Here is a 25,359-nt window from a genome sequence, read left to right on the forward strand (position 1 = left end):
AGACAAAATCAAAGCCTCAATATTAACAAAAATAAATATTTAAAAGTCAAAAAAGTCACATATTTAAAATATGAGAGGTGTGTCTGGTGGGGACAGACGAGCCCTATAAGATGGGCATAGTTTGAAGTCATCAGGTCACATGACCTGGAAGCTATTCAGCCAAAGCTCACATGACCTGGAAGCTATTGAGCCAAAATCAGTCTCAATATTATATATAAAAAAATTCATATAAAATCAAAGACGTGACATATTTAAACTATTAGAGGTGTGTCTGGTGGGGACAGACAAGGCCTATAAGATGGGCATAGTTTGGAGTCATCAGGTCACATGACCGGGAAGCTATTGAGCAAAAGCTCACATGACCTGGAGGCTATTGAGACAAAATCAAAGCCTCAATATTAAATATTTAAAAAAATCATAAAAAATTAAAGAAACAACATATTTAGACTACTAGAGGTGTGTCTCTGTACCTTCTGCAGGTGTCCCTGGTCCTGGAGCTGTTTATCGCTGATGTGCAGTTACTGGCCCCACCAACTTGCAGTGTCTATTTGTTGTTTATTGTTGCTGTTCTTTTCTCTCTGCTCTATCCACTCACCCCAACCGGTCGAGGCAGATGGCTGCCCAAACTGAGCCCGGTTCTGCTGGAGGTTTTTTTCTTCCGTTAAAGGGAGTTTTTTCCTCTCCACTGTCGCCAAGTGCTTGCTCATAAGGGAATTGTTGGGTTTTTAGTTTTAGTTTTTGTAAAGTGCCTTGAGATGATTTGTATTGTGATTTGGCGCTATACAAATAAAAATTGAATTGAATTGTGTCTGGTGGGGACAGACGATGCCTATAAGATGGGCATAGTTTGGAGTCACCCGGTCACATGACCTGGAAGCTATTCAGCAAAAGCTCACATGACCTAGAGGCTATTGAGCCAAAATCAAAGCCTCAATATTAACAAAAATAAATATTTAAAAATCAAAAAAGTGACGTATTTAAAATATGAGAGGTGTGTCTGGTGGGGACAGACGAGCCCTATAAGATGGGCATAGTTTGAAGTCATCAGGTCACATGACCTAGAAGCTTTTTCTAAACAAGTAAAACCATTAAAACTAGATGTCATTCAACCATTAACAACCTCTACTATCCACTGGCATCACAAAATTTTTTTTTTTTTTTTTTTAAATCTGCACCATGACTGACATTTATCTTCCCCCAGAGGGGTATAAATACCATATAGCATCTAAAGCTTCTTCTTGTAATACTATACATGTATACGAGATGGTAAGTCTTGTCTTCACTTCCTTTCCAAATGATCAGCTTAATATGCTCAGCAATCGGCTGATCTAAATGTGAAAAATGGCTAGGCAGTCGACATCTGCTTGTGAACATGCTCAAATACCTAAAAGTTCATAAAGCTACTGAATAATAATTCAGTTTGTCTTGTCAGTGTACATCGTATGTACGACTACTTTTTTAAAGTACCTGTTCATCAAGTCACTCAAGGTAAAACGTCCTGTGCCCCCCAACAATGCCTCCATTTAAATGATGCTGCTTTAACTCAACCATAGTAATACATTATTTATACTGCACTTTACATTGATACCAAAATCTCAAAGAGCTACAACTTGATTAAAACCACACATACAGCAAAACAATACAGCATTCAAACTAAAATGCTTTTTGAAGTAAAAACGTTTTAAGATGCTTTTTGAAAGACTCCATGATCTGACACATTTCCATCCTTCTGCTTCACTGCTAGTACCCATTCCATTTTCATCACACAACACGTGGTTTGGGACAAAAACATCAACATGAAGAACATTTATTGGGGGGAAAATATTCTATAGTTTTCCACTCACTGATTTGTGCTATAAGCAACATGACGTTGCTGATGTCCAGGCTGCACCTGGTGCTACTACACAGGCTAAAAGCTATTATATTTTAAAAAAACAAAAAACAGCTTTTCTACCAGCACTACTCGGCTGGACCAGACTGTTTATCTTTGGTTTTCCATTATGGGACAGTACCTGGAAGCAGGTACGTCACCAGACTGCGGGTCACCGATTGGACAGGGAGTGACGTCACTGGACGAGTCAAACCCGCCATTTTAAAAACTAGTTTGTTTTCCATTTAGCGTCGTTAGCAAATGGCTAACGCTGCTCCAAAAACACCGCGGCCCTAAAGGAAGCACCGCACCACCCCGCTATGACGGTCCAGTACTCAATTGTACTGGAAAATGATCTAACACGAGTCGAGCTGAGAAGGGCTAAACCTGTGTAATGGAAAAGCGGCATAAAATAAATAATAGGACACCGATGATGTGCCAAATGAATTTGGTGACAAGACAGGCTAAAAAGTGACTCAATAAAGGCTGAACTATAATAATTCACAAAAGTTAGGAAACCAAACGAACATTATTGCTATTGAATCACAATTAATTTAACAACTATTGCTCCTTGTCTTACATTATTACAGCTGGAAACAGGCGTCGTCAGTGCTTTGAAGTGTCGCTTCGGACTTATTGACGCTAACTCGGCCACATTAGCCTGTCCCGCTTCAGACACGATACTGATGCTTCTAAAAATGTCCAACAACACGGAAACCTCAACAAACACGACACTAACCTTACAAATGTCCAAACACAGCATCTTCTCGGCAAACAGCAAACTTCTCTTCCGAACGTCAGCGTCTCTGCCCCAGCGTCTCCGTCACTCAAAGTGTCACAGCGCTGCGCTGTGATTGGCTGGAACCTGAGGGGGCGGAGCCTCCCTCGTTGCTGGGTGAAGTTCACCGCCAGACTCCACGCCTTTCAGCAATGTTTTTTTTTATTTATTTATTTTATTTATATCTGAAATAACAAACAAAAATATATACATGTTTGCTTTCAGGGAAGAATAAAGTTTATCTCATCATCTCATATTTTACTGAAAATTACTGTTGATGCTCATTCGGCCTGTCTACATAGAGCTTCATGACCTGATACGCACATTCATCTGTATATTTTTACTAAATAAACACTCATACATGCTTTGACTCATACAAGAGTTTACAAAAACAAAACAGTTGACTTTAATTTATGAAAAACCATAGATCAATACATAATCATTTTTACTGGTACAATTTCTTTGATAACTGCCTTTTTCAGGTGAGTTTGTCCATAATAACAAGGAATATTAAGTTATCCTTTAATGAAGAAACCCCTTCATTTATGTTTGGCTACAAATTGATGTTTGGAAGTAGCAGCTGGTGTTAGGCAGCTCTGTTGTAATGCTAACAGCTAGCTAACAGTCTGTGTGCAAGTCAGTCCCTGGAACATGACTGCAATAACTGGAAAAGTCAGGGACGTCCGGCCAAAGTCATCAGCTCGTGACTACTGTCACTCACTATTGACTGTCAATAGACACTCACCGCTCCCAATCTATTGCAATCAGTAATGCAAACAATACATTTCTGAACAAGTTTTTGCTTAACCAACGACTGAGGCTCTCAAATAAAAATTCTTTGCATCCAGAACAAGGTTGCACATGGTTGCAATGGTGTACCTATTTTTTTTTTTTCATTTCAGTGCATTAGCACAAAATTAAACTGCACCAAAAACATTAATACATAATATATGGTATTTCTCATGCACATTGATAGTTCTGTAAATTGCAAAAAGCAATAAAAAGTGCAGGCCATGGAGGTTAATCATCTGGCGGCTCCTGACAAATCTCTCAGGTTGCCATGATGGCTAGGGTGACCCATTAAATGGGTAAATGAACAGCTAGCAAGCTACACATTGACACACTGCACTGAACAATTTATTTTTTCTGATCCCTGCATATATGAATACAACCAGAATAACCGCTAGATGGAATCAACCCCAAATTTTCTCCATCAGCTACACAGTCTACAGTATTTTGTGGACAGCTACATCCTGGAGTTCATTGTCAATGTCTTGAATAATAATTCGGCTCTACAATGAATGAACATACCAGTGATCATCTGCAGTGGGTTGCCATTTATTGGTTCACCCTCAGAGACATGTTTGGATGTAAAAACAACACACACCTGTCGTTGTCCATGTGGTGTCCGTGCCGGTGCCTCCATCGGGATGGAGCAGAATGCAGGGGTAGCAAAACAAAGCGTTAGCTACTTCACAGCCCGCTAGCCATGTTTTCCGCTCATACCAGCTCCGCGAAAAACCCCGATTATACATTTCCCCCCTTTATAGATACTTGTTTTGGGTTTAAATTTGGTCGGGTGGTCCAGATTCTTTAATTGCCAATTTATCCCGATTACTACAACGACTGAATGGTATTTCTCTTAACGATTTGATCGTGTTGCTCTGAGATGAGGTAATGTTAGCTATGTTGACCGTGAATCCCGCTAGCTTGCTACTCCCGCGAATTGTAACACCGGGTTACGTATGACGAAAGCACGTTAGTGCAAGCCCTTCCGGAATCCATACAGAATACATTGCAGCGTCTAACGTTGGAAAACAAATTAATATGAGTCTTATGAGAATTATCTGGGCGATTTTCACCCGGACTGAAATCGGCCCAAATGGGGCGGGAGCAGCATCCACGGAACAAGCCTTGACGCTGATTGGACCATATTCTGAGACAGGCAGGATTAACTGCCTACAACAGTGACAGATAATGTTAATGTGATTAAAAATCTTAATGTAATTTTTTTTTAAATCCTCTCTTTAACCCTTTGGTGGTGCGTCGCCCAATCGCCCTTAGGTACAAACCGCCCATGCTCTGACTCCTCATTGCTTCAGTCAGCAGCTGTCTGACATTGAAATGCTGTTGACCAACAACAAATGAACTGTGAACGGCCATTTGTCTGTACATAACACTAAAATAGCTACCGCTGTAATTAAGGTGCCTGTCCAGTTGACATGTATGTGGCCACTGAGTTGAGCCAGTGTATTGTTTTCACTGCACAAAGTGACATAATCTTTGACATATGCTGGTCACAAGATGTTTTTTGGACTGATGATTGCAATACCCACATTAAAACACCAAATAATAATCATAGGCTATAGGCTAATACTACGGTGGCCGACAAGGGCAAACGCGCTGCAACGGCCAAAACACCTGCAAAAGAGAAACGCTGCAACAACGAAAACACCTGCAAAAGAGAAAACACAACAGAAGTGCACCAGGCCTGTAGGGGGACCCCGAACTGAGAGATGCTATGAACAAAGTTTGGATAGGTTTACAGAGGCGACATAGAAAAGGTAGGATTTCCATTTATTTCTTTTTAAACACTTGGCCGTCACGTTTTACAATATTATAAAAGTACAGTATTGTTAAAGATGACGGCCAGTTGTTTAAAAAATAATAAATGGAAAACGTACCTTCAGATGTTCTAGCACGCAAAAACACCCCCAATGTTGTATGACACTTTTGATCAAGTAAACAAATGTAATAGAACAATTTAGCACAGCGCTGCGCTGTGATTGGCTGGAGCCCGAGGGGGCGGGGCCTCGTCGCTGGGTAAAATTATAAGGCCCCAACAGGCGTAAAAATAATTCAATAGAAAAATGTATGTATCAATTAAAATTTGTTATTCACCACCAGACTCCACAACTTTCAACATCGCTTTTTATCTACTTTCTGAAATACCACTGATAAATAAAAATCTACAACTTAGTTTCCTTTCAGGGAAGAATAAAGTTTATCTCATCATCTCATATACATTTTACTGAAAATGTAAAAACTTGTAAAAATGTATATGTAAAAATAGGTAAATGTAAAAATGTAAAACTTTTACTGTTGGTGCTGGTGTCTACATAGAGCTCCATGTCCTGATTACAGGGAGCTAGCATACAGACAATAATCTGCATATTTTTACAAAATAGTCATACATGCTTTGACTCATACAAGAGTTTGACTTTAATTTATGAAAAACCATGGACTAATGCATACTTATATTTACTGGTACACACACTTTTTTTTGACAACTCCCTTTTCTTTGAGTTCATCCATAATAAAAAGGAATATTAATTTATCTTTTAATGAAGAAACACCTTCATTTATGTTTGGCTACAAATTTATGCTTGGAAGTAGCAGCAAGTGTCAGGCAGCTCTGTGCTAATGCTAACAGCTACATAACAGTCTGTACAAGTCAGTCCCTGGAACATGACTGCATTAATAACTGAGACCTCTGGCCAAAGTCATCAGGTTGTCACCACGACAGTCACTGGTGTTGACTGTCAAAAGACACTCACCCCTCCCAGTCTATTTCAATAATGAAACTAAAACACTTCAATCTGAACAAGTTTTTGCTTCGTAAAATAAAAATTCTGTGCACCCAGAGCAAAACTTGTAGGAGGCAAACCACAATGTACAACCTGCAAACGAAGAGAGTCCATTTTTTCTTTGAAATGAAAGTAGTTCTGATTTCAACCGGTTTCTATTTGACATCTACAACTTTTTCTGTTTCTAATAAATTAACATCAGTGTTTTTGTTCCAGAGACTTTAGTCCTACAGTTGCAGCTCATTCAGAAGAACAAACTAGAAACTGCAGACTTTAAAATCATAGCTGATGCAAATGAGATATTGAATATTGAAAAAGTTAAAGCAGGAAACATGTAGGTGTACAACACACATTAAAGAACTAAAACACATTTTTTTCCCCCCGTTTATCCAGAAGGTAATCACAATAAATTTGGTAAATCAAATGAGAATAAATGTTTTTAAATATTATTTTAGACAATCTATGAATATTTCACATATTTTTTGTTGTTAGGTAAATTCTTTTAACAAATAGACTCAGAGGACGAACTTCGGTAAGATTATATAGAAGTTTTACTTGCAAGGAGTAACAGTCACACAGCACCTTGGTACAGCATGAGGATCACTGCTCTTAGCTGGGCAGCACATCATTTTAATACTATGATACAAACAGTCATGTGATAGAAGAAGAAAGAGGAGGCAGTTTCCCATGAAACTGCAAAACATCTGGGTTTCGATACTAAGTCTCTTATCAGAAAGTGAAGGTCAGAACAGACTGACCTTAGGAAAAGACAAGAGGTAACAGGCCCTACTCAACAGTGTTTTTGACTTACATTAAAGTAAAGCAGATTAACAAACTTGAGGGTAACATTTTAATTTCTCTAACATTTGTATATTGCGCTGAAATAAACCATAGAATATCAGTTCATGAGGTTCACATCTGAATTAACAAAATTTGAATTAGAGTGCATAATATAATAATAATAATAATAATAATAATCTGGCTCCTCAGAGCTGAAATGAGAGCTTTGGGATGTCCTTCTTCATGGTGGAGTGGGACGACTTTCAGTTTGAGTGAGGAGCAATAAAATTAGGGAATTAGGACCCAAGAAACAAAACAAACAAACAATACATACATGGGGGCATACATCAGGGGAAACAGAAAGTGGGGAAAAACCTAACATAAAAGTGCAGGAAGTACAGATTGGCAGGACATAAACTATCCTACACTTCTCCACATTTCTCATAAATAGCAACATAAAAACATCATCTGAGTTTCCAAACTTTCAGTCCACATTAAAACATTTTGTAACCATGGCTTTGCTCTGTTTTAGAGATAATTATATGCCAGGAATTATATGCCAGGAAAATATAGTACCCCTTGGCTCCAAGGTGGACTCACCCTTGGGCCATGTGCTTTGCTGATACCTTCCCATTTGAGATAGACACATTCCTAAAATACACCAGAGAAAAAAGTTTCCAATAACATAAAAAAATTGAACAGTAAATCAGACATTTAAAATTAATGGGTCATTATTATTATTATTATTAATTATTAGGTGTGCTGAAACAAAATTTAGGTGTATTTGAGCACCCCTTAATAGGGTCTAAAATGACCTAGGTAATATTTCATTTGTCAGTAAATATATATGAAGTTGAAAAAAAATTTTTAAAGCATGCTGTTTTCTCCTATATTTTTCTTGTCACTCTTTCAAAGTTACTCAGCCTAGGCTTGTCATATTACAATGTGATTGACAATGGGCAGTGTCCCAAATGTCCTACAACAACACTGGGCTGCCCACAGATAAGCCTGCCTGTTAATCAGCTTAATATGTTCAGCCATAGGCTGATGCCAATCATATTAAGAATGGCAATCAGCCAACTCATTAATCAGTCGAACTCCTTGGTAAATGCCGCACTTGATGGAGACTTGTGCAATCATCTTGAGGGTGGCCACTAGGGTTGTTTTCCACAGTCCCATTGAGTTCCTTATAAAGGTTCTTAGAGTCCTATTGATGTTGTACAGCTCCAGGCATTCCAGGATCCATGTGTGAGGAGCTGAAACACATGGATCCTGGAAATAGCTAAAGTTCATAAACCTATTGATGTATAGTGTAGTTAATATGATGTTTATGAGTAAAAATAATAATTCAGTTTGTCTTGTCAGCGTACATAGTGTGTATGATTACATTTTAAAGCACCTGTTCAAGTTATTCAAGAGAAAACGTCACAAAAAGAGCTCACACAAATTATGACAAATTCTTCAAAACTAAGAGTAGAAAATAACAGGACACTGATGATGTGCCAAATGAACTTGGTGGCATTACACAGGCTAAAAGTTGACCTAATAAAGGTTGAATAATAAAAATTCCCAAAGATTATAAAACAAAACTAACATTTCTAAAAACAAGTCTTGTAATGCAAGTTAAATAAAAGGACATTGTTAATGTGCCAAATGAGTTAGTTTGGTGACACTACACAGTCTCGCAATTTTAGGCACAATTAATTCACAGCTCACTGTCTGCCTTTCTACGGTTGGAAACAGGCGTCGTTTGTGCTTTAATGGCATCTTGCTTCAGATTTATGGATCCAAAACATTGAATCTGAGCCTGTTTTTAAAGAGGTCTGGGCAGCCTGGGCCACATATAGCGACCCATGTTACAAGGACAAGCACAACAAATCACACTGTCTCTAAATGTGATTCACTGTGAGAACTAGAAAGGTCCAAATGCAAACGTACTCACCGTCTCTGCCGTCGGAACCAGAGGTTTGGCATCTGTGTTTTAGTCCAACACAGCTTTCAAGGCCACAGAATCCCCAACAGCCCAGCAAACATGCCCTTTTAAATGCCGCTGTGGGGTCACTGCAGGGAAAAAAATGGGCCGTGGGTGTCCTGTTACTTGCATGAAATGCACATGCGGGCCCCACACTATTGGGCCCTCAGTCAAGACTCAGTGTAGGGATATATTTATTGGACCTATTCTAAACTGAGTATAGGGATATACAGCTGTTTAGCTGCTGCAGGAACAATGCCTTTCTGCTATCCTATAAACTCTGCCTATAACCGTGGGGCATTTAATTAAAAGTACGAAAACAAGGTGATGTGTAATAAATGTTGCATGCAGACACTGGTCTGTTGGGACCTTTCAGAAAGGTTTACTTTTACTGAGTTTTGAAAATGTAGTGACCACTGTTTTCATAAGTCATATCCGATCAGTGTTTGTGCACTCTGAAATAAAATGACACTTCATACCAGGTATTGTTAAGAGCATGTAATACCCTAAGACAGGGGTCTCCCACTCCAGTCCTCAAGGGCCAGGTATAGTTTGTTTTCCAACTATCCCTGCCCTGCCTGCTGCTGATTACCTGGATCAGGTGTGTTCAGCCAATCAGATGCTGCAAGGGCAGTGACAATTGGAAAAGAAGGACGGTGGTCCTCAAGGATTGGAGGTGGAGACCCCAGCACTTACAGGTTAAAGTGCATGGGCAACAAGTAATCTTTATGCTCATGCCCTCCCATCTTCTGTTGCAAAAATCATTGTCATGCCCTATGATACACAGCTTGTACATAAAAAAAAAAAAAAGAGATAAAATAAGGGTATTTTTATATTGATGTATTTTGCAGGAATTCACTACATAAAGAGATCAAACACCAATTTTAACCCTAGTATTTGACAGTTAAGTAGCCTCCATTGAGTCTAAACTTTATTATGATTTGTATTTTGAAAAGAAAGCTGGTTTTCACACCTAATTGAATCCAATTGGAGTTTGCATTTGAATTGTGAGCATCTAATGATTCTGGTCTCTTTTACTTGTCATTGGTCCAAATGAAGTTTGTTTGGCCCTGTGTCTGTGTTGGGTTGGGCCCCGGACGCCATGTCTGCCTGCCTTACATCTGTGTTCGGGTTGGGGCTTGGACCACAAATATTAACCGTCAATGTATTGTCAGGGTTTTGGGTGAGAAAGAACATCCACTGTAGTTTAGTGTTGTCAAGCTGGATTTAGGAACTCATGTCAATTTGACCAAAGTGCCTCTAAGAAAAAAATTTAAATCTCATATTTTTCTAATTTAACTTTAGCATTCATGTCCATCATCATAACTGCCACATTCACAAGCACAGATATATTAGTAAGGCTTTATGTCAACACATTTATTATTGAACAAACATTCAAACATTATAATGAAATACAAAAATTAAATGCAAATAAAAATGCAAATTAATAACAATTGGTTTGTTTTTTTTTCTTAACTAAACATTACGTGGTTTTTGCCAGGAAATCTGTTTATCCAATACAAAATAATTGCATCTCTGTATGAGCCACCCCTCCTTATTGGCCAAGACAGCTGTCAATCACAATACATAAACAGCTTTATTGGAAAATATTCAGCAAAATTGTGACAGAGATGATTTTTTTACACCACTAATTTATATCATTTGATTCTCTAAAATAACCCTAACCCAACTGTTGTCTTAAATGTGACTAAAAAAGTATTTTTGAAGAAAAATGTACTGACGCATTTCAGCATTTTGCAAAATGTTTCCTATTATGTAAGTTTGTGACCTTTCACCCCATATGTTTGAACTATTAACCTTCTATGTTAGTTCCTTTTTCATGTTGCACACACATCTGATTTTCAGACTTGAAACCTGTAAAGCTTCTGTCATTTAATAGCTCCTGACATTAGTCCATGTTTCCAATATCACATTAATATGGAGAGGGCTGAACCTATTTAATATCAATTGTCCTGCAGGTGTGAAGCCAGCATCTTAGCTGACACAATGTCCAAGTTTTTGTAACTACTGATATCTTAAGCAAATTAGTGTGACACTGATAGAAAAATAAGCTGAGTAAAACTAACCAAAAACCTGAAAACTCTCCAAAACAGTTTAATAACGGCTCAGCTCAACCGACATCAACACAAAAAAACATCTTTAAGTTTCTTTTGTTTCTTAACGGGAAGAAAAAAAAAAAAGAAAAAAAAAAATCAAGACTCCCTGTTGTTCCACTTCTTTTACCATCTTTCTACTTATGGCCTTTGCTGGTCTTGAAGGACACCTGCAGGACTTTGTCTCCTAGTCGATAACCATTCAGGCTGTGGATTGCCATAGCAGCTTCCTCGTAATTCGTCATGGTAACAAAGCCGAAGCCTTTACACTTGTTGGTGTTGAAATCGCGAATGACTTTCACATTGACGACAGCACCAAATGGCCCAAACATCTGCCACAGGATGGCCTCATCTGCATCCTGACCAAGGTTATAAATAAAGATGCACCAACCAGATGAAGAGTTTCCTGAGACCCCTGCCCCTCCACCCAGGTGGTCCACACTCATAGGTGAAAACCTTGAACCAAACAGGAAATACAATTCAAATACATCATAACAATGATTCACTGAATAAACAGGGCCACCACCAACAAATAAAGGCTACATTATCAAAATTAAAGGAAGTCATGTAGAAGCTGTAGTCCACAGCATTACAATTCCACAACACTAATTCATCTGTGAAACAAGAGTCCTGTCAGGTCTTCTATATCCTCAAATGATTAGAAGAAAACTCAACTGTTCCCCCAGAGCCTAAATAACTTGCAACCCTCCCATAAGATTGAAGAAAAGCACAGAGGTGTTGTATAGTCTTCATGGCAGCTTTATATGGATCAGACATAGTCACCCCAGAAAACAACTTGATTCAGTTTAAAAATAAGTTGGAAAAACTGATCTTGTATAATTCTATGAAGAGTTTTGGGTATCACAACTCTCCTGTTATGCTGATGAATTTGTGCTGTGTAAAGCAATCAGATTGCTAAATTTTTATTTATACCAATCCCATAACACAATCTAATGACTGGTCATTTTTTACACTGATACCATTATTGATTTTGATCAATTTTCTGTGGGAAAAGACCTACACATTCAAATATGTCTGGCTAATGACATTTGGGCACATTAAAATAAATTACAAACTTTAAATAACTTACAATTATTACAATTTGAAAACAAACATAAGACTGACCTTTCACTACAAATTTTCTGATGGCGAGTGACAATTGGGCAGCGTCCTTAATTCAACCTTTCCCTGGACAGCAAGTGTGAGGGTTTTGTCCCAGTCAAGCCACTGCCTGCTGTCTCACACTGAGTCTATGTCATAAGGCTTCTAGCCACATCTTTTAAGGCAGATTTGGTGCATGTTCACTTTGTAAACATGACTTAAAATGTGTTTTTTCTTTATGTGCTCTTTGTAGACAAAGTGCTTCTATTGTGCAAGTACAAACATGCCCAGAATAAAATGTCTTTTCCTAAATACTGCATGCTGTGGATCCTACAATTTGTTTTGTGTCAACATGTTATCAGAGCAATCTGTCTTAACTAAGCTATTGTGACCTACAACAAATGAAATGACAGAATATTTATACTGCTTTTGTTTTCATTTAATGTTTTAACCTAACCCTTCATCAAAGAAATATGGTGGTCAGCCTGTTTGTGGGATGGTTTTTCTTTATTAAACAAAGCCACACTTTGGACCTCTTCTTCCTTCCTGCTCATTGCATGTTTCCAGCAGCACAAACAGTTTGATGTAATGACACATGAGTTTCTGCAATAAAAATAATGCTGTCATTGATGAAATGAACTGATAATCTTGGAGGCAAATGATTCTGATCGATCAGACAATTTGGAACGTGTTGTCCATTGCCATCCCTAGCTGCATATAATACTACAGTACAAAAGACATTTGGCTAAATTTATAAAGGCAACATGTCGAAATGAAAGAAAGATATTTGTATTACCTGAGGAAAAATGACATAAAGGCCAATCTGGGACCAAAATAAAGAGGCTAGAAATGGAAAAACTCACATCAAGTATAATGTTAAAGTTTGTGAGCAGCCCAGAACAGTAACCTGATAACTTTGGTGACAAAGGTGCCGTCGCAGTGTTCAAGTGAACAGGACCAGTTACAACATTCTTGTTCTTCTATCATGGGAGACACCAACAGGTGAGCATACCTGAACCTTTGTGCCTGGTGGTGGACGGGTCCTCCAAAGCGCCGTGACTGACCATGATACATCTGGGACATCATCTGGGAATTCCTGGCCTGATTGGGGTTGGCAGCAAACTTTACTGTGATTGGCTCAGAGCTACCTGGGGGAGTGTGCCCGTTCAGGTGTTTTACAGCATCCTCAGCCTCAGCTCGCTTATCAAACCGGATAAAGGCCACACCGCGAGACAAGCCTAAACAGCCAATCACATTAAAGATAAGTCAAAACTGAATAGCGGTGATTAGTAACATGACTGCTGACATGGCTCATCACAGGACAACTACTTGTGGTTACTGAATGTGTCTACCTGATGCCTGGTCCACCAGTACTCTGGAGTTGATGATGCGTCCATAGCGAGCGAACATGTCCTCTAGCTCAGTCTGGCTCAGTGTCCTTGGCAAACCGCTGATGTACAGATTTGCATCTTTGATCATGTCTGAACTTGGACGCGCAAATGAAACCTGCAGGAGGTGACAAGAACTGTTTTAGTCCATTGTCTTCTAAACCGTAAACATTTTACAATGAACAACACCGAATAAAACAAAACATACAGTTACACTGATTCTTTTAACAAAATCCAGAAATAGTTTAAATCCCTTTAAATTCAATATTTTATAAAAAGTTATCCAGAATTGTCCCAAGAAAAAAAAAACAAAAAAAGACAAAATAAATGCATCCAAACTTTTGCAGAAATGAAATCATGAATTTATGAATATCAGAGATTGCCACATCACACTAAACTGAAAAAATTCACAATTTCAGTGTCGACATGTGTAAATATTAAAACACCATGTAAGGGAATAAAATGAAAAACATGACAGCAGAGTTTTAAAAATACCTTCATCCGTCAGACAGTTTGCAGGAGACAGCGCCCTCTACTGTCCAGGGAACATAACACATCTATCAGTTGAGAGAGGAAAATCAAAAAGCACCTGTGGCACTTTACCTTGATAGTTTTAGACTGTAGCCTCAGGCCATTGAGGGTACTGATAGCCCTCTCTGCATCACTAGGGTTAACAAAGTTAACAAAGCCGTAACCTAAACTGTGGCCTAGAGAAACACAAAGGAAAACAACAAAATAAAATAACAAAAGTGTCTGTGGTACAGCCGCCACACATTCTGGGTAGATACAAACATACAAAAGTCACAATCTGAACATAGATGATAAAGCTACAGCCGGAGACTTTCCATACAGTGTTTGAACAGGGTCAACAACAAAATCTTCTGAACAAACCCAGAAAATCCTCAGTTTCTTTAGACCCCATTCAGACCAGTACAGCAATTCAGTTCAAACCCACATTAGGGGTCTGTCTAAACCAGGGGTCTCCATCCTTGGTCTTTGAGCACTACTGTCATGCTTGTTTTCCACATAACCCTGTCCTACCCTCTGCTGATTACCTGGATCAGGTGTATTCAGCCAATCAGAAACTGTAAGGGCAGGGATAATTGGAAAACCAGAAGGACAGTAGCACTTGAGGACCAAGGCTGGAGACCCCTGGTCTAAACAGACATGGGTTAGAGAAACACTGCTCTCCCACAGGTTACGAAATGATCACAGGCTGTCGGTGTGCAGACAATGTTACCAGAGATGGAAAATAACTTTATTAGGGCAATGTATAAAACGACTGCCAACTACAGTCAGAGAAGCAGACTGTGGTCTGGGGTCTGAATGGGGCAACATAGTGAAACCTCCTGTAAAAACCTGTGAACTGTCTAAATCATCTCTTATAACCTGCTGATTTTATGTTTTACTCTCTCAGCTCTTATCAGAAGAAGGTAAAATAGTCTTCTGATAAAAATGCTCACTCTGACAAAATATTTGGTGCTGAAACTTAATCTGAAATGTCAATTTCCTGGACTTGTTCAGAACTAAACTTTCAGGAGCTTCAAACAGTAACAAAAACTATACAAACATTTTCAAAACCTGAAAAATAAAATAAACAACAGGTGAAAACAGAAGTGAAAACATTTGTACATTCTTCTCAAATTCTGTTTCAACATTATAAAAAAAGACTGATGGTTGGGCAATATGACAACAAAAATTCAGACTACAGATTTTTGTTTTCATTCCAGGGTTTCCTTTAAATATCTCAGGTTTTATCACAAAGCCCTAACCAAGTTATACATCAATTAGCTTGACCGATTCAAATGACTACAACTGATAATTCTGTCAGTTGATAAAACACTAATGGCTTAAAAACAGAAATTTCTTTTTTATAGTGTCATAAATATGACATTACATTTACTGTGACGAATACTGATCCATATTGCCCAGCCCTGATTCAATCAGTTACCACCCAATACCTGTAAAACACTCACTGTTGTCAAAATAGAAAATATTACAACAGTGCAGAAAAACACATTCATATGCTGAAAAAAAAAATCACAGAATTGCCTTTTAAAACTAAAACAAAGTTGGTTAAAAACAAAATAACATAATAAAAAACATCTTCTGTGAAAAAAACAAAAAAAATTAAAACACCCCCTCCCCACACACACACACATTAAAAAAGAAAGAAAAAAAAACAAAAAACAAAAAAACAGCTAGAGAAAATACAGAGGAAAAGTTGATGGCTATACTAGCTCTACTACAGTACTACTACTAATCCAACTACTACATTATTTTCACTTGCAGTATTAGTACTACGACAAATATACTCAGTAGTAATGTGGTATTATAGTATTATCACTTAGTGGACAAAATAGTACCACAACACTACTATTTTTTCCTCACAGTAGTACTTCGGTTTAATACTCTTTTGACCATCTGAAGCAGTCAGAGCCTGGAGTGTTCTACTGCACTGCAGGTTTGGTGTAGTACTAGTACTCAGCATTTTCAGTACAGAAGTGATACTGCAGTAGCAGTACAGTAAAGGGAGGTTACCTGCCACTTTGTCCCTGATGAGTTTGGCGGACTCCACGTCACCCACGCTACTGAACAGACTGCGCAGTTCATCCTGACTCATGCTCTGTGGCAGGTAGTTCACGATCAGGTTTGTCCGGGCATCATCTTCCTCCATTGTCTGATCGCCGAACCCGTTATCATACAGCTCCTGGGGGACACAATGTCATTTGTATTACATCACTAACACACTGATAAGTAGATTAAACATACCTGACAGTACTACAGAAAAAAATAAATAACTGACAAATTTAAAACAATATTCAACCAATCAGAGAGGAAAGGTCACCTTTCCGACAGTTCCTTTGATAGTGTGCTGGCTGTCTCTGACATCACTCTGAGACGTCTGAACCTCACACACCTGAAATGCCACACAGGTGTTACACACAATATAAAAAGGATCTATTTACATAGCTCCTTTCAATGACAGGGCAATGCAAAGTGTTTCACGTAAAACAGGAAGGCATAAAAAACCGAAGTGAAGAAGTAAACATTCCAATAAATTAAAAGACTGAACTCAGCTCACCCAGAACAACACTTATCACAGTGGAATAAACTCCAGCACAGTAATAGAGATTAAGAGATTTTGTTTTATTCAATTAACAAAGTTAACTGAATAAAACAGAAACGTTTTTGAGTCTATTTCCAAAGAATCCTATCTCCTTTGGCTCGTCTGGACAGAAAGCAGGATTTCTCTAACGTCAACATCTAACAATCAATGACACTGACAGAACAGCTCACATGACAGGTATAAAACACAGTAATGCCTGACACTCTTCAACCAGCATCTAATTAGAGAGTTACTGATGGACTTACTTTCAGGTACCTGATGTGTCCTCTTCTTAGTGCCATGGAGATGACCCTGGTGATTCAGTGTGTCTGAAAGACACCAGCTTCATGTTATTGATCATGTTTGACCAGTGACAAGCAGTGGTTAGGCAGTATTCAACCTCCAGCTGACAATATCATACTCTAAATGAACCCACATTAAAGCAGCAGGGATGTCTGCTCTGATCAAATATATAATCACACATTAGCAAATGATGAAGAGCAACTCCTAGAGATGTCATAATATCTTGTGATATGAGATCTTGTGGCAAAACGTGACAATATTTATGGTTCAGATGAAAAGCTGTCTGGTAATATCAGCACTTAACAGCACTGCATCAGTTACTGTAATATCTTCTCTGCACCACAAGCATTTCAGCCACATGTATATGCATGTTATGCACTGCATAGCCCCTTGTCAATAACACATCTCAGGCGAAGTGTTTGGAAGTCTTCTGTTTGTGTCTATATTGGGCGGGTGTTCACTCGTGCATTGGAACCATTTACTTTACAAAAAGCAGAGAAAAGCCTGCTGGGAAAAGGAAAATCTACATCCAAACAGCAACAGTGTTTGATGTGCTGCAGGACTGCAGAATAAACCCACGGTAAAACACAAAAAATACATGGCAAAATACCACACTTGAAAAGAGCTGCATGTTCAGTTACATTAAAAAAAAAAGTATTTGCCCCTTCCTGATTTTTTATTGTTTTGCATATTTGTCACAGTTAAATGATTCATATCATCAAACATTCCATTTGTGGCTAATGGCACTCATGATGGTTCACTGGAGTCCCAAAGCCCTAAAAAATGGCTTTGTGATCCTTTCCAGACTAATGCATGTCAGTGACTTGGTTTCTCATCAGTTCCTAAATTTTTTTTAGTTTGCGGCATGATGTGTTGCTTTTTGAGATGTTTTAGAGTGCTTCACTTTACCAGACAGGTTCCATGTCAGTGATTTCTTGATTTGACACACATTCAGACAGTAATCAGGCCTGGGTGTACCAAGTGAAATTTAACTCAGCTTTGCAGCTAAATGTGCTTAATCACAATTTGTTCATGACTTAGCAAGAGGGGACAGCTTTCTTCTCATAAAAAACGAAATCATGATTTTAAAAACTGTATCCTGTATTTACTTGGGTTATCTATATGTCACATATTTCTTCCTTGAAGATTTCTTAAAAATAGTGTTACAGTACCGTGTCGTTTTGTGACCTGAATGTATCATCACACACAAAGTAACTACATCCTCAAAATCCACTACAGGCCCAATGAAAAATGAAAAACAGAACAGTTTACTTGTTATGTTGGGATTAGAAATAAACCTCAAATCTGGTTTATAAAATCTGGCGGCTTTGTGGAGCCATCGTAAAACTAATGGGGTATAAATTAATGTTTATTTCTATTTTAATATGTATCTTAAAAATATAAAACATTACCCATGAGTACATTTCTCAGATTAAAACAGATTTCTGCTCGGTGTTTGCGGGTCTGACATAAAGCGACAGATCCGGATTATTCCGTGTGGAACCTTCCTACTCAGATGAAAAGATGAGCTGGTCTTGTTTCTTTTGTTTGTTACTTCAATACTTGAATAAAGAAAAATACGTAAATTACTAACACGAAGCTAACGCCAGTACACGTTAGCACGCTAGCACCATGGCCTTAGATGCGCTATTCGGGTAACGGCGTAAAATAACGTTCCTAACAGACGTCAGATTCCTCACCTGTACCGGTGGTCAACAGATAATTCGTAATTTGAACTCTCTCTTATATGAAGCCGTTGGTAGATGTTGAGCTGATGCTTCCACAACAACTTTTATTCGGGAATTAGCTGTAAGCTAACGTTAGTCCTCGCTCCACACAAAGGCAAGTAACGTACACCGAGGGAAGTATCGCGAGACCACAGACTTCTTCTATATAATTACAGGTGTACTATTTCCTGAACATCACCGCCTACTGGATGTAGAGAGAAACACTATCTGCATTTAAACTGCTCAGTCTCCAAAAGTGAGGAGAGGAGAGGAGAGGAGAGGAGAGGAGAGGAGAGGAGAGGAGAGGAGAGGAGAGGAGAGGAGAGGAGAGGAGATGAGAGGAGAGGAGGGGGGAGGAGGAGAGGAGAAGAGGTGGGAGAGGGGAGGAGAGGAGAGGAGAGGGGGAACGAGGAGGGGAGGAGGAGCGGGCGAGCGGAGAGGAGAGGAAGTGAGGTGAAGAGAGGAGAGGAAAGGAGAGGAAAGTAGGAGGGGAGGAGAGGAGAGGAGAGGAAAGGAAAGTAGGAGGGGAGGAGAGGAGAGGAGAGGTGGAGTGGAGGAGAAGAGAGCAGAGGAGATGAGAAGAGAGGAGAGTGGAGGAGAGGAGGGGGAGGAGGAGAGAGAAGAGGTGAGGAGAGGGAGAGGAGAGGAGAGGAGAGGGGAGGAACGAGGAGAGGAGGAGGAGAGAGGGGAGGAGGAGGAGAGGGAAGTGAGGTGAAGAGAGGAGAGGAAAGGAGAGGAAAGTAGGAGGGAGGAGAGAGAGGAGGAGAGGAGAAGAGAGGAGAGTAGGAGAGGTGAAGAGAGGAGAGGAGAGGAAAGGAGAGGAAAGTAGGAGGGGAGGAGAGGAGAGGAGAGTGGAGTGGAGGAGAAGAGAGCAGAGGAGATGAGAAGAGAGGAGAGTGGAGGAGAGGAGGGGGGAGGAGGAGAGGAGAAGAGGTGAGGAGAGGGGAGGAGAGGAGAGGAGAGTGGAGGAGAAGAGAGGAGAGGAGATGAGAGGAGAGGAGGGGGGAGGAGGAGAGGAGAAGAGGTGAGGAGAGGGGAGGAGAGGAGAGGAGAGGAGAGGGGAGGAACGAGGAGAGGAGGAGGAGAGAGGGGAGGAACGAGAGGAGAGGAAGTGAGGTGAAGAGAGGAGAGGAAAGGAGAGGAAAGTAGGAGGGGAGGAGAGGAGAAGAGAGGAGAGGAGGAGAGGTGAAGAGAGGAGAGGAGAGGAAAGGAGAGGAAAGTAGGAGGGGAGGAGAGGAGAGGAGAGGAGAGGAGAGGAGGAGAGGAGAGGAGAGTGGAGTGGAGAGGAGGAGAGGAGAGGAGGTGAGGTGAAGAGAGGAGAGGAGAGGAGGGAATAGTATTGATGCTCAGTGATGATGAGTTGCCCAGTAGTCTAGGCCAGTGTTTCACAAATTATTATTATTTGTTGTTGTTGTTGTTGTTTTCTGTTCTGTGAATGATCTTTGGTGTCCATGCAGCTTGCTTTATGGCGTCACAACCCACGTGTGTGACGTTGCGGCGAGATTTCCGCTGCGGAAGCCGTTGCTGCATGTAAACAAAGCGGAGTTACAGCAGGTCTAATGACGAATGATCTAGTTCTGAATCCTAAACCAGTAAAACGGGCCTGACTTTCTACACGATGGAGCTCTGCTGCGACTAAACAGGAACCAGAAACATGTCCATGGAAGACCCGTTCTTCGTCGTCAAAGGGTCAGGACACCGTACTGATCGAGCTAATGTTAACAGCGACTAACGCAAAGCTTAGTCTGTCGAGAACTGATAGCCAATCGATAATCAATATATGTGCAATATATTCCCTAACCCTTTGACAGCAATCGCATAAACAGCTAACACTCGCCGTCTTATGGGCGAGTTAGCATTAGCATGTTAGTACAGAGCTCGTCTATGCTCAAGAAGATTCACACTCCGAGTTTATAATCAGATTTAGGTTTGATTCGATTTTGCAGTGAAATAAAGATTTCTTTCGTTTTAAAGAAACAGCAAAGTTGTTTTGGGAATTCCTGTTAATGTTGATAAATTTTAGATGTGATGTTTGTCTCGATTGGTGGGGAAATTGTTTATTAATCATTAATGAATTTATCATTCATCAGATTGTTGTAGATCAGTTTTATTTTTGATGGTGGATTCTGTATTAACTGGATTCAGTGTTAACTTCAGTTATTCATATTAAACTTGAATATTGGTATTGCAGTTAAGCTGTTGCTTTCCAGCAAGTTGTGCTGATTACAAACTGGGCCGGACAGATTTAGTTGAAAAGTTTCAAGTAAAGTAAAGTAGTTGTGCTTGCTCTGATGTGCTACATTTTTTAAAAATCTCTACGTTAACACAGACCCACAGAGCTACAACAGATAGTATGATGTTGTGCATTAACAGTGAGGTCCAGAAGGCAGTGAACGCAGCACAGAGCCTCCATCACAGATGGAGGGAGCTACTGCAGGAGGGGGGTGTAGCGTCCAAAGAAGAAATGGACTGGACAACTAACGAACTGAGGAACAGTCTTCGGTCCATCGAGTGGGACCTGGAGGACCTTGATGAGACCATCAATATCCTTTGAACACAAAGATCACTTGACCTGCAGCTGCAGTCACATGATCGTCACAGATGTGTTTATTTCTATGAGTTCAGGTATTAGAAGTGTGGACGTGTTTCTTAACGGACAGTAAACGCATTGTTGAGTCAAACCCAAAGAAGTTCAACCTGGACACAGCCGAGCTGTTGAAGAGGAAAGCCTTCATCACTAGCACCAGACAAACTGTGAAGGTAAATGTCATTTATAACTTTAGTGTTAATGACTTGGTGTTTACAGAGACTTAACATTATTACTGACTCGCTACTGCCCATTGTGAGTTGGTCTGATTGGCTAAGATGTATCAAAGAATTAATTGAAATGATTAACTACTGACTGTTTTTCTTGAAGGAAATGAAAGAACAGATGTCGAGTCTAGCTGCCGTCTCTGTGGACAAAAAGAATCAACTTGTAAGTGCACCACACTGTACTTGTCATGTAACTGACCAAATCTCTTAAAAGACCCTTTTCCTAAAAACTATGAAGGACATTTAAAGATTCTTTGACCCAAAAAGATGCCTGACAGGAATCAGAGGCCTCTGGACACCTTCAGAGAACCAAATTGAAGGAAATTCTTAAAAATACCTTCAGTTACCACTTTCTCAAAACCCTGCAGAGGCTTAGAAACAACCTGGAGATTAGGGTGTAGGTATCGTAACTCCCTGGATATCTCTTGGATGATGTATAATGTCTAACAATGTTTATATCTTAACTGTATGTGTATTGTGATGCCCAGGCTTTGCCAGCTGAGCGTGGTGCTCAGGGTCCGATGTGGCAGCCTGGTCCTGATAAATACAGCCGACTAGACCGTCAGCTGCAGAATGCCAACTCTCAGTTTATAGAGGAGCAGCAGGTTCAGCAGCAGGTACAGTTAAATCAGAGCCATAAAACAGCTAATAAAAGAGAAATAATCTCATATTAGTATAATGATATGACAATTTTTTGATATTGCATTATAAAAAAAAGTAGTTGTAGGATAATAATAATGTGGCTGGGGCTAATGTCATTGGTGTGTTAATTTCAAAAATGTATGTCCATATATAACTATATATGCGTGCTTGTAGCTGATAGCAGAGCAGCAGGATGAACAGTTGGAACTTGTGTCAGGATCAATTGGAGTCCTGAAGAACATGTCAGAGAGGATTGGCATGGAGCTGGACGAACAGGCCGTGTAAGAAACCCAAGACTGAAAATATCCACTAAAAACAATACACCCTAAATTTTGTGTTTATTTTTCAGAACCAGTTTATGTAATTTATGTTGGACTGTTTATACAACTTTCTTTGCTATTGTGTGTGAGTTCAATTGTAACTACAACTACAGGAGGTAGAGTTCAACAACCCACTGCCCAGTTTGTTCACTTGTGTTGTTTCCTCTTGTTCCTTTAGGATGTTGGATGATTTCAGCCATGAGATGGACAACACTCAGTCCAGACTGGACAACGTCATGAAGAAACTGGCCAAAGTGTCTCACATGACCAGCGGTAATCTATCTGGCAACAGATGATGTCAACCTGAGGATGTCCACTGACAGAAATAAAACAAAACACATGAGCAACATCAGGAGAAAATCTTTCATTTGAAGCTTTGAATGATAGCTTTTACTCCAACATATTTTTCAGCTGAACTGGTTTCACATTTCTGTTAAACCAGATTTTAGTCTTGTCTATGTCTAATGTGATCAATGACTTGAAGTGATCAGGTATCAGTCATCATCAATCTCCCCTATATTACAGAGTCATAGTACTGCAAGTCTTTTTCCACAGATCGTTGTGGTTGTTAGTTAATACTACTTCTCCATGTCCTTACAGATCGTCGTCAGTGGTGTGCTATCGGTGTGTTGCTCGCCATCCTCCTTGTCATCGTCCTCCTCTTCTTTATTCTCTGATTGATGCCTACAACTGTCAGCACAGATCTCATTTAATCCTGTGTTTACTGAGCTCTGGTGGACTCATTATCTTATGTGTATTATCATCATCATCATCTTCCACCTCCGGACTTTTATCTAACTGCTGTCAGCACAAATATCTGGAGGTGAGCTGCTGTTAACCGTGACTGTACTGGACCCTGCTGGACTTTGTTGGACTCTTCTGGTGTCTGCTATAGCCAGGACTGAGGCTCTCACTGCGTCTCATCTTAGTCATTAATTGACCCAAAAATGGACTCGTGGTTTTTAATGGACTCTACTGGACGTGCTCCTAATTTGACAAAATTTTGAGTCCACAATTCCATTTGATTTGATTCGACGTATATAGATAAAGATTAGTGTTGCATAAAATGCTTCTCAAAATTTACATTCACCAATTGAGCAACACTGTATAATTAGACAACGGTAAATTTCACATTGGAGACTAAACTGCAAACACGTCATGCTTATAAAACTATTTTCCCCAGCAGATACAAAACCACAAAAATCCAACTGACATCTATAGTTCTACAGAACTTAAAAACTAATTGTTCTCCAATGCAGCTACACATGGTCTTAGGTCCACACATTTATTTAATGACCAGACGGAACTCAGACAAACTGACTTTTGCTCTGCTTCCTGTTCCTGAGAAGATCAGGCATAATAGCACAGAATCCACAAACTGTTCACTCAATGTCCACAGTGTCACATCTGGGAGCTAGAGGTAAAAATTTAATTTAATTTATTTGTTTAGAATGCATTTCACAAACTAATATGTCCCAACACACTTTTATAACTACAATGATAAATAATAAATAAAATGAGCAATTACCATCAAGAAAAACAAATTGATGAAAAGTAATAAAACATACACAGTAGTAAAAATAAAATAGACACACAGTAGTAAAGCTAAAGTAAAATTCTTGAGCAGAGCAAACATAGCTCAGACCAGTGAGTGGTGCCTATTTGCAGTGTGGCCACCGTCAGTCAGCTACTAATCCTGAATCCTGATGGTGTCATAAACTGCAATTAGTCCACGAGAACTGTTTATGTTAGTTTATAGACTGTCGAGTCTCAAGGCGGCTAATATAGCCAGGTATAATGAAATAAAGTCAAATAAAATTACCTTTTTGACCACTTTGGAAAAACTAATTTTACTTGCATCATGCTTCCCAAACTGAACCACTTACACACAGCTCTCCATTGCTTTCTCACATTTATCTCGGCTGTTACATGTTTACTGAGAAATGGCGCAAATATAAATATCTGTCTTGTGTGTCGAAGAATCAGTATTGGATGCTTCAACTAAAACTTGAGCTAAATCAAAACCTTTGATACTTTTATTCATCCCTACTGGAGGGTTGAACTGTTTCACTGTTAAAATCATAGTAGATGTCAAAGTTCAAACAGGTGGAAACATTTTGGTGTTTGTTTCAGTGTTTTTTAAAGGGCTGAAAATAACCATTTTCATTCTATTTGAGTACCAATTTAACTTAAGCGCACCTCCATTTAAAAAAACAGTTCAAATCTGTTAACCTTAGTAGAATCCTGTTTTAAACTCCACTTAACTCCAGTTAAACTATTTTCATTTCAAGTTTAGTGCAATTGTAGCTCATTGGTTTGTGGAAAACACTGAAAACTGAAACTGAAAACACTTTTTTGAAACTGATGTAAAAACACTAAAACTTTGCATTGTTTCTGTGTTTGCACATTGTGTGACTTTGTTGTGACAAAAAATGTTGCAGTGTGTAACATTTTTTTTTTTATCTCATTTTATTTGGTTTGTTTCTTGTACCATATTGATCAGCAGACTCCACAGTTTATTGATCAGTTTGTTGACCAGCAGTTTTCTGCTATTAAAACTGTTACTACTTCAAACCAGCATTTTCTGCTGCTATTTCACAATAAAAGCCTTTTCTCCCAGGAAAATCTGAAAGGCTTTTAATATGAAATCGCAACACAAAGTGCAGTCCTGAAGTTTAGCAACTGAGCTAGCTGCATGCTTGATATAAATTGGCTGAAATCAAATTGAAGTGAGCTATTAGATGAAGCAGCCAATCCTTCATCACCAGTTTATGGTACGCATGGCGGTAAAGTCTCAACATTATAAACTCCCTGTTCTAATGAAATGAAACCAATGACAATAGATCATTCATTA

General features: G+C 39.3%; 2 protein-coding genes across 3 annotated transcripts; one reads left to right on the forward strand and one right to left on the reverse strand.

Annotated features, from left to right (window-relative positions):
- Positions 1-10,343: 10,343 nt before the first annotated feature.
- LOC113128935 (ELAV-like protein 1) lies at positions 10,344-18,869 on the reverse strand. 2 transcript variants are annotated; one of them, XM_026304542.2, is made up of 8 exons: positions 18,703-18,869; positions 16,966-17,028; positions 16,439-16,510; positions 16,132-16,300; positions 14,194-14,297; positions 13,555-13,708; positions 13,215-13,440; positions 10,344-11,557 (listed from the first exon to the last, which is right to left on the reverse strand). In XM_026304542.2, the coding sequence occupies exons 2-8, from the start codon at positions 16,999-17,001 to the stop codon at positions 11,239-11,241; spliced, it is 1,080 nt and encodes a 359-aa protein (XP_026160327.1). In that variant the 5' UTR covers positions 17,002-17,028; positions 18,703-18,869; the 3' UTR covers positions 10,344-11,238. The 2 variants fall into 2 exon arrangements, with proteins under 2 accessions (XP_026160327.1, XP_026160328.1); XM_026304543.2 differs by lacking the exons at positions 14,194-14,297; positions 16,966-17,028; positions 18,703-18,869.
- A 1,318-nt stretch (positions 18,870-20,187) lies between these two features.
- stx6 (syntaxin 6) lies at positions 20,188-24,898 on the forward strand. Its single transcript, XM_026304544.2, has 8 exons — positions 20,188-20,418; positions 21,103-21,272; positions 21,395-21,489; positions 21,647-21,706; positions 22,032-22,160; positions 22,360-22,466; positions 22,684-22,778; positions 23,106-24,898. Exons 1-8 carry the CDS (start codon positions 20,384-20,386, stop codon positions 23,180-23,182), a joined length of 768 nt encoding a protein of 255 aa, XP_026160329.1. The 5' UTR covers positions 20,188-20,383; the 3' UTR covers positions 23,183-24,898.
- The last annotated feature ends 461 nt before the right edge of the window (positions 24,899-25,359 follow it).

The sequence above is a fragment of the Mastacembelus armatus genome, chromosome 4, assembly GCF_900324485.2.
Source record: "Mastacembelus armatus chromosome 4, fMasArm1.2, whole genome shotgun sequence".
Classification (NCBI taxonomy): Eukaryota; Metazoa; Chordata; class Actinopteri; order Synbranchiformes; family Mastacembelidae; genus Mastacembelus; species Mastacembelus armatus.

Bases quoted from the DNA above. Each gene is read 5' to 3' on its own strand.
- LOC113128935 (XM_026304542.2), bottom strand. From the start codon at position 17,001: ATGGCACTAAGAAGAGGACACATCAGGTACCTGAAA. The intron at 13,709-14,193 runs GTAAAGTGCCAC...CACCTCCTGCAG, and splicing joins TACAGTCTAAAACTATCAAG to GTTTCATTTGCGCGTCCAAG. The intron at 11,558-13,214 runs GTATGCTCACCT...GTTTGGTTCAAG, and splicing joins CACCAGGCACAAAGGTTCAG to GTTTTCACCTATGAGTGTGG.
- stx6 (XM_026304544.2), top strand. From the start codon at position 20,384: ATGTCCATGGAAGACCCGTTCTTCGTCGTCAAAGG. The intron at 21,273-21,394 runs ATATCCTTTGAA...CGGACAGTAAAC, and splicing joins GGACCTTGATGAGACCATCA to GCATTGTTGAGTCAAACCCA. The intron at 22,161-22,359 runs GTACAGTTAAAT...GCGTGCTTGTAG, and splicing joins AGCAGCAGGTTCAGCAGCAG to CTGATAGCAGAGCAGCAGGA.